At 42.0% G+C, this 12,756-nt stretch overlaps 1 protein-coding gene across 1 annotated transcript in view; it reads left to right on the top strand.

Annotated features, from left to right (window-relative positions):
* Positions 1 to 5,113, top strand: part of BEND4 (BEN domain containing 4) — a 33,358-nt gene extending 28,245 nt beyond the window's left edge. Inside the window, exon 5 of the mRNA XM_076336180.1 lies at positions 1,310 to 5,113. Coding sequence (XP_076192295.1) covers positions 1,310 to 1,527 — 218 coding nt within the window. The 3' untranslated portion in view covers positions 1,528 to 5,113. The remainder of the gene's footprint in view (positions 1 to 1,309) is intronic.
* The last annotated feature ends 7,643 nt before the right edge of the window (positions 5,114 to 12,756 follow it).

Genomic DNA, 12,756 nt, shown 5'->3' with positions numbered 1-12,756 from the left:
GTGGTAACCATTTCTCTGAGAAAAACACCAGTCCCACCTGAACATAACTAGGTAGGAATTACCGTTGCCTGTGTGGATTCCCAGGGAAATGAATTTAAAACCGAGATAACTATCACTTTTGCAGACATACTGCTGGAGGAGCAATGCAAAAATCACGTCCTAATTGTCCAACAGATGAGATACCTCGCAGGCACGGGAACTCACGTAAAAGCACAGCGCTCCCTGGTCTCGAGATGTGGTGACAGTAATGAAGTTACCTTACGCCACTTATTGTGCTGTTGGCTTGTCAACAGTAGAAAACAGAATTTTAAAATATCCTGGGACACACAATACCGCATGAGGGAATAACTAATGTTACAGAATAAATAAGAAGCTCAGTTTCCATATGAGGTACAGTGTATCCAATACATCTAATAAGGTGCCCTCACATTTAAAATCTTATTTGGACGTTTCAAAGTCGAAGTACACCTATTTGAGCTATGTCTAGCAGTTACAACTCCAGAATTGGTAAGGCACCTTCTGCGAGTTTAGCATATTGCATGTCAAAGAATCTGAAAAAGAAATTATAAAAAAATGTAATCATCATATACAAATAGCTGTATGTGAAAGCAGCAGCTACTTAAATAGCCAAATTACATGCAGTACCATTCATTTTCTCCTGCATTGAAAACTATTGCAAGGCTCCCCAAATTAGCCCTCTCATCTCATTTAGCTATTTCGAAGGCCAATTTAGTCTCTGAAAAATAGGTGTCAGATTCAGGAAGATGGAAAGAGCAGGACTTAAAATGAAAGATACTCAAAACCGAAAGGAGCACCAAACTGAAATAATAGTAGTGACATTTTCAAGCAGGTTATGGGCTACTGCAGCCTGCAGATGTTGAAGCAGCCAGCAGAGGGAGATCATAAAGATCCACGAGAGTAATCACCTTAAGGTATAAACACACAACAGGTTTCAAATGAAATACATCCCGGTTCATGTTAACTTTCACATGTATTGCACTCGCTGCATCACAGCCGTCACTTCGAATTAGTTCTTTTTATTTCCACAAGAAGGGATTTTATCTCCAGGTCCCATGCATCATACAATTAGCTCAGGTATAACAACATACACTGCATGTGGAGAAACACACTTGTACAGAAATAAAATAGGTCCAAGTGGCATTATCATGGCATCCCCCATAAGGCTTTACTTCTGCTTAAGTAGAGCAGTAATGCCCCCCTGTCTTATTTCCCAAGAGCTTTTGATGCCTGGGCGATAACAGATGCTGCAAAGACAAGTTGTTTTTTATCCTTGCATGCTTTCCTGCAGAGTTCATTAGGATGCATTGTACTTCCAACCCGGACTGGTGGATGCCATCCGAAGAGCAGATAAACAAGGTATTCAGCGACGCAGTAGGACATGCTCGTCAAGGGCGTGCGGTGGGGACTTTCCTTCACAACGGGAACTCGTATTACGAAGGGACTGACCATCCAGGATCACAGGACGAAGTCTTCAATAGAGGTATGCAAGATGGATCTGGCGATTGATGGCAGTGAGAAGAACCTCATACAACAGTAGCAACCACTTAATTTAGGAGAGACTATTTGTTAAACATACTTACCCTGCTGTCATTTAAGAGTCCAAAGCATGTTTGAACACATACTGCATACATTTCAGCTTCTCCATCCTACCATGTCCCAGTTAATAGAAAGAAATCCATTTCAAGACCTGCTCTATGGGACTTCTCAGTGCCTATTATTTGCAAATTCTTCATAGCACCCTCAAAGGGAAATTGCAGTTCATTTCATCTAGTTCTAGAGGAAAGGTCATCTAAAAACTGTAAAAATGTCAAAAGAAACAGCAGCTACTATCTCATCTGCCTATTGATAACAAGCCCAGGTCTGGACCCAGAACAGCTGGGTACTATTTGCTTTCCCTGAGTAGGAGATGTAAGAACAAATCTGCATGCTTATAACAAAAAAAGAAGTGGTCTCCCATTTCCTAACGGAAAATAACGGAATTATAAATGCTACCTTAAAATACCGCACAAGACGGAAAATTCAGGGACTTCCTTTAGCCAACTCTGCCAGGAAATTAAGCTTCCCGAGTAAAACAGCAGCGCCCGTCAACAGCAGAATCCTTCAAAGACCCAGAACAATAACAGGCACTTCTAATAGATAAAAATTGCTTTGTATATCAGATAGGCACTATATTTATCTAGATTTCTAGGGGATTAGAGTTGATCATGACAGTTTTCATTAAAATAAGATTGCTAAAAACAAATTGCCATTTCAGAAGACAGGTTTTGCTTTGTCTGTTCCTATTCTGCAGCCATATTATGTAGCTTTAGAGGCTTTAAATTGCCTTTTCTTGTTTTTGCTTTCATTTGTGTTTTATATCCGTTCCTTGAAATAGGTGAGGCAATGCGCTGGTCTTAACAGTCTCATGCTCCATGTTGCATTCAGGGAGGGGTTGGGTAAGAAGAGCCTAGTTTAACCTTCTGTTGTAAGTAAACATGGGGTCCAGACTGAGAGCTGTAAAAAAGGAGCTGTGCTAGAGCAGAAATCACAACAGCGCACAACATTGGAAGCAGATACCAACCTTAAAAAAAAAAACACAAAAAAAACCAGTCCACTGAAAACCTTTAATTTTAAAGGCTTAGGAGTCCGTTGTCCCTCCAAATTGATGCACTCCAGAAATATGCAATGCCAAAGAAACGATACCCTTTCCTTTCTGCATCAGGGTGTTTCCATCTCCTTACCCTTGTCCGGTCGCTCAGGCCAGCGCTGGCATCTTTCACAGCCTGAACCAGCTCTCCTTGAGGCAACATTTCCCCACTGGCAGGTACAGGGAACTGGTTTTTGGAAAGAAAGTTCACTTTGACCACCCTTAGTGCTACCTCATCAGCGTTGACTCTCCTGAACGTGTATCTCGTACTCCCCAGCTCTCCCAACCGCCTTGTGCAAGCCACGAGAGAAGCTACTAATTGCTCCTTTTACCCTTCTCTCCTTCCCAACCTTCTCCCCGTGCACCGGGCAGGGCAGGAGACACCCAACCCCTTCCGCAAAGATCAGGAAGGGCCCTCTGGGGTGAAGCGCTCCTCTAGCTCCAGCCTGACCGCAGATGGAAGACTGAGGCTGTTTCTCAAAGGTCAGCTTGCCCACATGATAGTTTCTTCCCACCATCTGCCTCCTCTTTGCCTGCGGTTGTGACTGGTCTCTCACAGCCAGCCCGCGGGGCATCTCGGGACACAGGCTCCACCGTGCACCGCCGTAGACAGGACCTCACTCAGCCAGGATATGCTTTAGGCCCTTAAATGTCCAATACCTCTTGATTCATTTTATTTTTGGTGATTTCTAAAAGGGAGTTGAAAGGCACTCACTTGCCCCAGAATAACTCCTTTATTTTCTAAAAGTGAATGAGCAGTTTAGTCACGCTGAACCTCACCAGGCCGAGGGGTTTGGGACAGCATCCCTCACTACAGGCAGGAGGTGACTTTCTTTGAGCAGTCAATGGTGCGTGGTGGCCTCTGGAGGAGAAACTCGGTGTATAGAAATGTCACAGTACAGATATCCTATAGTAGCTTTTCAGTGTTGAACTTACACTTTTTTTTAAAAGAACTATAATAGAAGATGTTACATTGCTCAGATGGTGGAAGTCTTGCTACTCTATGTTTAATGTGGTGACACTTGCCAGAACTACTTGGTAAAACATGTCAGAATGTGTGAGTCAACATTATACTGTAAATTTGTCCACAGCAATATGTATCATGCTGTATTTTTGTAAACATTGTGATGGTTTCCTTTCAAATGTTTAATCGTATGAGGTTAAAGATACAAACACTTCATTTTTAACAGTCACAGAACAGAATTACTGGACTGGACAGACGTCTCTCACTTAATAACCTAAAGATTTGCTGAAATAACTAGTAAGCCTAGCTTTATTTTTAGTGTAAAAAGTGTAGCCAGCGTCCTGGAACCACTCACAATCCTCTGCTCTCATATTGTGCAAAATAACCAAATGTATAGTTTCATCCTGAAAGCCACTTTGGCACTAGAAATGGCTTTGCAGGTTTGGACCTTTCTTTATGGACAAAATTTCGCCCTCGGTGGCTTGTGTGCACTGGCCAGTGACATGAATCGTAGTCACAGACAGGCATTAGCAGACACCAGCTCATCTTTTTTTGTTCATGTTTGGTTTTAAAATAACAGAGTACAACAACTTTTCTCAGTTGTCTGTCTTTGTTTTTAATTGCCATCATGGCAACTTGACTCTTGACCCACCCATTTCATTTAAAAAAATGCAAACCTTTCACAACAGCTTATTCCAATTAATTTGTTCATGAAGCATTATAAATTCATACACACTGAAGTGTCTAAATATCCGCAAAAGGTATAATAGTACGGGACCTGAAATAATAGATAGCACATAAGCCCTTGCAGAGCGAGATACAAAGCACACTGCTTAAATATGGGTAAGTCAGCACATCCCTTCCCAGCTCTGGATGTAGACAGTAGGCTTGCGACAGAAGGAAACTGCTATCTATCATGTCACTCCAGAAGGTCCCAGGAGGATAGAGATTCTTGTCTTATCCTTCCATAGTCTTTAATCTTACTGTCATTCATGTATCTGCCTTCTCTCAAACTTTGTGTAGCAGTACCGCACGCCCATCTGTGCCAACATGCCTTCGCTATATTTTCTATGACAAATATTTGTGGAGAAACTGTGATTAAAAAACCATTAATCCTGATATTTTTATTGTTATGGTGTAGTTAATTCTATGAATACTTTCTAATGATGATTGTACTGTGTAGAGTAAGTACAGGTTAGGGATAGACCTTTACCAGATATTGTAAAAAAAAAAAGTGCATAGTGTAATATAGACTAGTAAGGTTTTTGTGACAATTTCTATAGGATGTGTGAATTGTTTTTTATGTGGCAACACACATTTCTTTTAAAGAATATAAAATCTTAGAGAATTTTTTAAACAGTCAATATTTTTTAATTATAAAGACATTTGTTACCTACAGTTTACTATTTCAGGTGTTAATTCTAATTTGAATATTGGTTTTATTACTACATACCTCCAGTTCCATTTGTTCTGTTGCATAAAAATGCACAATAAAAGTTAGTCTCTGGTTAACCTGTCTCTCTCTCTCTCTACAGGCATTGTTGTGTCAGTGTGACAGGTGTCACAACTGGTTCTCCCTATAAATATATATTAAAAGTTTTAGACTTAGATTTATACAAAAGGCTAGAGGGTTGTCTTTTGCATTAAATGCTTGTTCGGTAGGAAGCACTGGCAAGCGCAGTGAAAGATTATGAAGAATTCAAGTATGAGTATAATATAAATCATTTTCACGTCAAAATATAACCACATATTTATGCACTGGTTAGATAGGAAGACCGCTCAGAGAAAGTACCCATCTACAATCTTAAGACCTGGATTTTCAAGCGGTGAAGCTTAAATCCCATTTTAATTCAAAATTCAGTGATGGCTGAATGTCTCCTGTTCTCTTAAATGCTTTAGAAAATCCCAACTCCAAATAATTTGTAGAGGAATTACAGTGACAAACATTCACCACGGCAAACCCCTTCTGCTGGGCTGTGAAGCAAGATGGGCCTGACCGCCGGCTGGTGTCATCCATTAGAAACGGTTGCCAAATATTTCCGTTATAAAACAACGCTTTCGGGTGCCTGTAATGTTGCAAAACTAACTGGGGTTGGGCTGGTATTTTCTAGATCAGGGGCTTCAGTCTACTGTATTTTTTGTGAAAACCCTTATTAGCGAAACCCTCACCAAAATCATTTCAGGTGATTCTGAGAAATGTAGGTTAAAAAAAAAAAACCTCTGTTAATCCCTCTGAAAAAAAAATATAATTAACTTCTCTTTGGAAATCTCCGACTTCCCAGACTTCTGCGCAATGACTTGAAATGTCAGAGGGCAGATCCAGAGGCAGGAGTGAACGGGGATGGGCTATGGGGAAACCGATGGGGTGATGGGGCAGTACAGGCGGGAAACCGGCAGGGAAAGCTGGCAGGGAAGGAGAGCACGTGAGTAAGGAACCAGAAGCAGCAACTGGGTTTTTGAAGCTTGGAAAGATGCCCAGAGAGTTTAGGTCTAACAGCGGAGTCTATAAGAAGCTGGTAAGCGCGAGAGGTAGCAACTGGGGCTGGACAGGCAGAGAGAAGGGGTAGGGAAGAGGTCCCTGGGATGGGGGAGAACCAGGCTTGGCAAATAACTGAAGTGGAACAGGCAGCACAGCTGGGGGGTGTAATTCAGTAATGTCACATTTTATCACTCTTCCACTAAATACCTGTTAAACATACTGGCAAGGCAATAGCAAAAGGTCCGTTCAGAAGCATGGCCCACTGCTCTTGGCAGTTACGCCTTTGCTCAAGTACAAAGATGTCCCCGAAGAGGACCTTTAAGGTCAAAGTCAGCCATTGAATCCCATGCATATGAAGGAATTTAGTTTTTACCTCATTTGCTTAGAACGAGCTCATGTGCAAGCTCACATTATAAGTGTCCTTGTAATCTTATCCTAATAAGACTACTCAAGTTGCAAAATCTGGCCCTCAGTTCAGCTAGGCAGGAATTGCTGTTTTCTCTGCCACCTTCCCTCTGCTGAGGCACCTCTGTGACCGAAGCCAGTGGAAGGAGGAGCGTCAGAATAGGAAGTGCTTTCATCACGGTGAGGAGATGGGGAGTCAGAGTCCTGGGGAACACAGGATGAGGTGGCACGTTTCAACCTTCAGCCTGCTGTGCCCAAAACTGGGCTAGTTCTACCTCTTCTTTGATAGGGGTTTTGTGAAGATGAGTGCTACTGAAGAAGCAGAGCTATAGTGCTAAGCACAACAGAAAAGCCCTTGAAGAGGGTAACAAGCCTGCCTTGCAGAGTAGTTTGAGTGCATGCAGTACATAAAACCAGGCCACAGATCAAATGATGAGGATAAAACAAAATACCAAATCACTGCTGAAGAAGCAGCATCCTTCTGCTGGGGAGGCTTGCTCCAGGCTGGGGCACTGGGCAATAGCAGCATTGTAGAGTAGACATAAGGACTCCCAGGCACAAGGAGACTGAGTTACATTTGCACAGCAGCATTAATTTTGCTCTCTCCTAACATCTGAGTCCTTAAGATACTGCCTTCGCAATGCTCTCTTCTCATAGCTTTGCAATCAACTAGCTCACGCAGCATGGACAACAACGCAAGATGCATACTGACTTGCAAAGTTTAGCTTTGGTTTGTAAACATGCACATAGACGATACCTCAAAAAAGAACAAGGAAGAAAGAACTTACCTTTCCTTTCCTGGCACTTATGCTCATCTGCACCGTGGGTGACTACAAATGGTCCCCGGGTGCTTTAGCAGGAGGAAAGCATGAACACAGCTCCAGGTGACAACCATATAAATCTTAGGTTTTGATAAGCAAACCAGTACCACTGATGTGACTTGAGCAGTCCTTGAGTGGGGCCTATTTAAATCAAAGGCTCTGGTTATTTCCTAACAAGTTCATACATGAACAGCTCCAGGGATAAATCCTCCCTGCTGCAGCGTGGAGTGCCTTGGAATACTTGGCAGATCGCTGTATATGACCTCGTCCTGTGAATACAAAAACCCTCCTCCAAAGACTCTTCAACATCTGAAGTATAAGAGCAGGTTCTACTGCAGATGTATGGCATTAAGGGGAAAAAAAAAAAAAAAAAACCACACACCCCAACAGATTAATTACCTGAGCCAAGAGAGGAAAAAAAAAAATCTGACATGAACTTACGTAACAGTGTTGGAAAAAGCTAAAAAACCTTTGTCCTTAAAAACACTATAAACTCTCCCGCTCATCTGGCAGATATAATTGCCACAACCAAGGCAGTCTTTGTAGGAAAATGGAAAGAAACAGGTTTGCTAATGATTCAAAGTAGTTTCCCATTAGAAAAGTTAATACTAAATTTAGTTCCCATTTAGGAACAGGGTCAGTAGTACAACAGAAAAAGTCTAATTAAACCTTTCAAAAATGCCTTGTAGTAACACAAGTGAAAAACTGAAAAGTCTTCTTGCAAAAGGATGTGAACCTGAAAGAGCCAACAACTGAACTACTTATTGAACTGATGGAAAGAGGGATTTCTTCTAAAGGACAATCTAAAATGAGAAGCAGAGCAGCAAGCAGTTCTAACACAGTCTCTTGACAAAAAGAACATGAAGGAAACACCCAGGCTACCTTTCCCATCCGCAGCATCAGGAAGACAGTTGCAGGGTGAGACTAATCTCCAAGAAAACAAAAAAATTAACCTTGGCACGTTCGTAAACCCTCCAAACGCTAGCCAGAGCATCACTGCGCATCTCCCCCGATGATCCAGAAGTGTCCAACCGTCTACTGAGCAGATGGAGCTCTTGGAACATAGGCTTTGGAATCAGTCTCCCCCCACCCAAACCCCTTGTTTTGAACCATCTGGAGACTGAAGCTATATACTGAAGGTCAGAACCAAGGAAATCAGTGCAAGGCATAAAGGGGAAGGAGCAGAATGGGTCAAAGTCCACAAGCTTTGCATAGGCCTAGCTGAAAGTAGGAGTCATGTCCTTTGCTAAGTTCTCTGTGATGAGATGATATGAGTATTTTTACTTATCTCCCTCGATCAAAACCTAAGCTCTCAGTGGAAGCAACATATCTGAGCTGTTAGAGAAGCTGGGGACAATCAGGTTCTAAGAAAGCTTGGCTTTCTTCAATGGCAGAAGAACGAACAAATGCCCTCATATTTATGCTTAGAGAATTAAGAAATATGAACAGCATAGCTGTTCAGGAGCTTCACTCCAGCAATGGACCTAAGTGTTTGGAGTCACAGTAGGCATATCATGGAAATTTTGCACAACCATAACTTGCAAGAGGAACATTTCCTCATTCAAATTCAACAATTACCGAAGCAAACATTATTTCATGTCTATCGCCATGGGACCAAATCTCAAAGGCAGCAACCTCATTCAACATTAAGAAACAAAACACCACTACAGATGTGGCTCCTCCTCTCTCATCCCTCTCCTATTTTTCTCTTTATTTCTTGTATTTAATAGACCAATACCTGCCAAAGGAAATTAAAGACTGCAAAAAGACTTCGCCCACGAGAACGTCGTCCCCAGGACTAGACTTGGGGTGCCTTGCCAGTGCCTCAACCTGAGTCAAAGGCTAGGGCTGAAAGAAGACCATGCAAGAGGGAGGTATACGATTTTCATTGTTCTCTGCTCACTTTTGTTCTGCTGGGGATGCAGCATTTTAATCCTTTCTCCAGGTGGAATGGGGCTAGATGTCAGGAGAAACTGAGAGCTGCCAAAAGTATTCTCCCACCAAGGAATTCATCTGGGCTCAGCCCTGGATGTCTTGCTTAGGCATCAGCTTTTGGTAAGGATTATCACTGACATACCTTTAATTTATCCTTAGCATACAGAGGTCAAAATTATGCGTCCCTAGCAAAGAAAAGTGAGCAGAGAACGTGAAAAAAAAAAAAAATCACACATCTCTATCCAAGTCACTTGAAAATTGTTTCTTTTATGTACATCGGAGATTGAGGATATCAAAGCAATAAGCTTTGTCATAAAACTATGCAAACTTCTCCCTGTTGTGAAGAGCATCCCTTCCATTTCTGTTAACTTCTTTAGCTTGCACTGTAACACATGATGGTAAAGCTCAGCTATGCCCTTGTAAGGTGTCTTGCTTAATATACTTATGACGTTAACTGTTTCATTGCTCAGTTTTCCCTACCTTCTTCCTCTCATGTCAGTCAGTCTGAGTGGCTGAAGACATAAGAGCAGCCACACAGGGTTCAACCACAGGTCTGTTAAACCTCTCTATGCTGTCTCTGACGGCAGCCAGATGAAAGCGTAGGGCAGAACACCACCAATTTGGTCTTCTCAAAGCCACAGCCTCACTGAAACGTCTTCCTTTCGTCAAGGTTTCCAAATTGTCCAAATTCATTAGAATCTCTTCCACAGTATTTAATTTTTATTTTTGCCAAGATATCTGTTCTCTTTCATGAGAAACACAGTCAGTGAGGTACAAATCTACAACCAAAGATACCTACATAGAATTATAACATGCAGAGACACAAGTTCACGTATGAATGTATTTGTATGTGCATCAAATCCAAGATGGATTTTCTCTATTACTGCAGTTTGCTTTGGAAAAAACATTTCGAACCTAAACTTAATGCTTTGTGTATCCAGAGCGGCCTGATTTATTTCAATGGTAAACTGCTGTTCAATCAGTATTTCTGGAAAAAAAATGCTCTAAAACACTGAATATCAGTTTACACTAGAGCACTGAATAACATTTAAGCCACCTTGTTGGTAGGAAAGAGTGCCTAGAAAAGATCCTATGAAGCCCCAATTCAGCCTAAATTAAAAAAAAAAAAAAAAAAAAAATCACTATAGAACTGGAGTAAGCCAATGTAGGTAATTTACTGGAGGCCGAGCTGGTACAGCTTCTGCGAAGGTAGTAATTATGTCCCTTTCCTAAGGTTCTCAAAAAGTTTAATTCAAACAGTAAAGGAAGGTTTACTTTCCATGATCTTTTAATGAAGTCCCCCATAAAATATTAGCAAAGACAGACAAAATTGATTCTTGAAAAGAACTGTTAAGATCACCTCCAACCAGCTGACTGCAAGGTCCCACTTCAACCCATTACCAACCATTTAACACAATTATTTAAGAATGGCCCTTCACAACGAATGCCACAAATGGCAAATAAAGGATTTTGAAGATTCCAGGTTACATTATGTGAAAAGAGAGCTCTCTCCCTCTTTCGAAGTTGCTAAGACCATCTGCCTGGTTATTCAGACAGCCCAAAAGACAGTCCAATATTTGGACTTGACCTCAAACAGACAAGGCTCTGAAGTCTGTCACTTCCCTGCTCTGGCAGATTTTGTGCCATTTGGTTCATTTTAAAAAAAAAAAAAAAAAAAAAAACCACACACAAAAACAAAAGACCCCAAAAACCTGTTGGCAATGGTATCACCACCCAAAAAGAGTGTTGCTGAATGTGGGAGATGAGTTTGTGACATGCAGCCTTTTGCAATCTGAACACCACACATTACTGTCCAGCATCCCTGCAAGAAAATCCCTTGAGAAAGGGAGTCTCTTAACTATGAAATGAAACATCTTTAGCAATCAAGACATACCTTGCATACCCAAAATCTTTCCTGAAACACATTGCTTGACCACCTTATTTCTGATATCTGATACCATATAGACAAAACCTGAAAACAGGTTTTCAAGTTTCTCCACTTTATTGCCCAAGCTTCTTGCATTTTTGGTCTTCTTTCCAACCACACACAGATTTTTTTTTTTTAGCCCAATTATAAGTAGTTCTTTCCATAACTGGATAAATCACCAGTTTTCATCAGTATTAGTGATAAAAAGTGGCACTTAATGAACCGGACAGTATGTTAAATCCTCTCAAGGGATCGAGAGCAGCCCTGCCGAGAAGGACTTGGGGGTACTGATGGACGAAAAGCTGGACATGAGCCAGCAATGTGTGCTCGCAGCCCAGAAGGCCAGTCATACCCTGGGCTGCATCAAAAGAAGCGTGGCCAGCAGGTCAAGGGAGGTGATTCTGCCCCTCTACTCTGCTCTGCTGAGACCCCACCTGGAGTACTGTGTCCAGCTCTGGAGCCCTCAGCAGAAGAAAGACACGGACCCATTAGAGCGGGTCCAGAGGAGGGCCACGAAAATGATCAGGGGGATGGAACACCTCTCCTCTGAAGAAAGGTTGAGAGAGTTGGGGTTGTTCAGCCTAGAGAAGAGAAGGCTTCAGGAAGACCTTATTGCAGCCTATCAGTACTTCAAGGGGGCTTCTAAAAAAGATGGCAGCAAACTTTTGAGCAGGACCTGTTGCGACAGGACAAGGGGGAATGGCTTTAAACTAAAGGGGGGTAGATTTAGACTAGATAGAAGGAAGAGATTTTTTATGCTGAGGGTGGTGAAACACTGGCACAGGTTGCCCAGAGAGGTGGCGGATGCCCCATCCCTGGAAACATTCCAGGTCAGGCTGGACGGGGCTCTGAGCAACCTGATCTAGCTGAAGATGTCCCTGCTCACTGCAGGGGGGTTGGACTAGATGACCTTTAGAGGTCCCTTCCAACCCAAACTATTCTATGATTCTATGATTCTTTCTAAGCTGACTGATTTCAAGTGAATGATACCTAGCTTTTTCTTAAGAGCCTTGGACAACTTTGCTGGGATTGTCAAAGTACAGTTATTATGTAAATCTAACACATAAACCCAACCTCCTCAAGAATTTCTCCATACCCTTGACTATATGCAGACATACAACCCATCTGTCTTACTACCTTTCTTCACGTCATTCTTAGATCTGGATCAGGACTGGTAGTCCAAACTGGAGACAGTGCCAGTAGGGCCTCTGAGCCAGGCAGAAGGAGCTTACGCTGTACTGGGGAAGGAACCGCACCCTTTGGGGGCAGGGGCAAATAGGATGAAAGGCACAGTTGCCAGTGAAGTACGGAGGATTAATAAATACAGCTTGGCTATTCTAGGCAGGTTGCTCACATACCGAGCGCATGCTATTTAACAGAGTGCGTACTGTCAACATCACAAAGGCAAACTGAATAACTAGTACAAATAGATGGATAAAGCCTTTGTTTTGCATCCATAAAATACTGTTATATGCATTTTGAATTCAGAAACATCACAGATCATCAACTGCCTAAACCCAGTGTTATTCCTTACCTTTACAATATATATAAAATTGCTTGAATTAACAGAACACAACC

The sequence above is a fragment of the Aptenodytes patagonicus genome, chromosome 4 (assembly GCF_965638725.1).
Source record: "Aptenodytes patagonicus chromosome 4, bAptPat1.pri.cur, whole genome shotgun sequence".
NCBI classification, from domain to species: Eukaryota; Metazoa; Chordata; class Aves; order Sphenisciformes; family Spheniscidae; genus Aptenodytes; species Aptenodytes patagonicus.
This window is presented reverse-complemented; position numbering and strand designations above follow the sequence as displayed.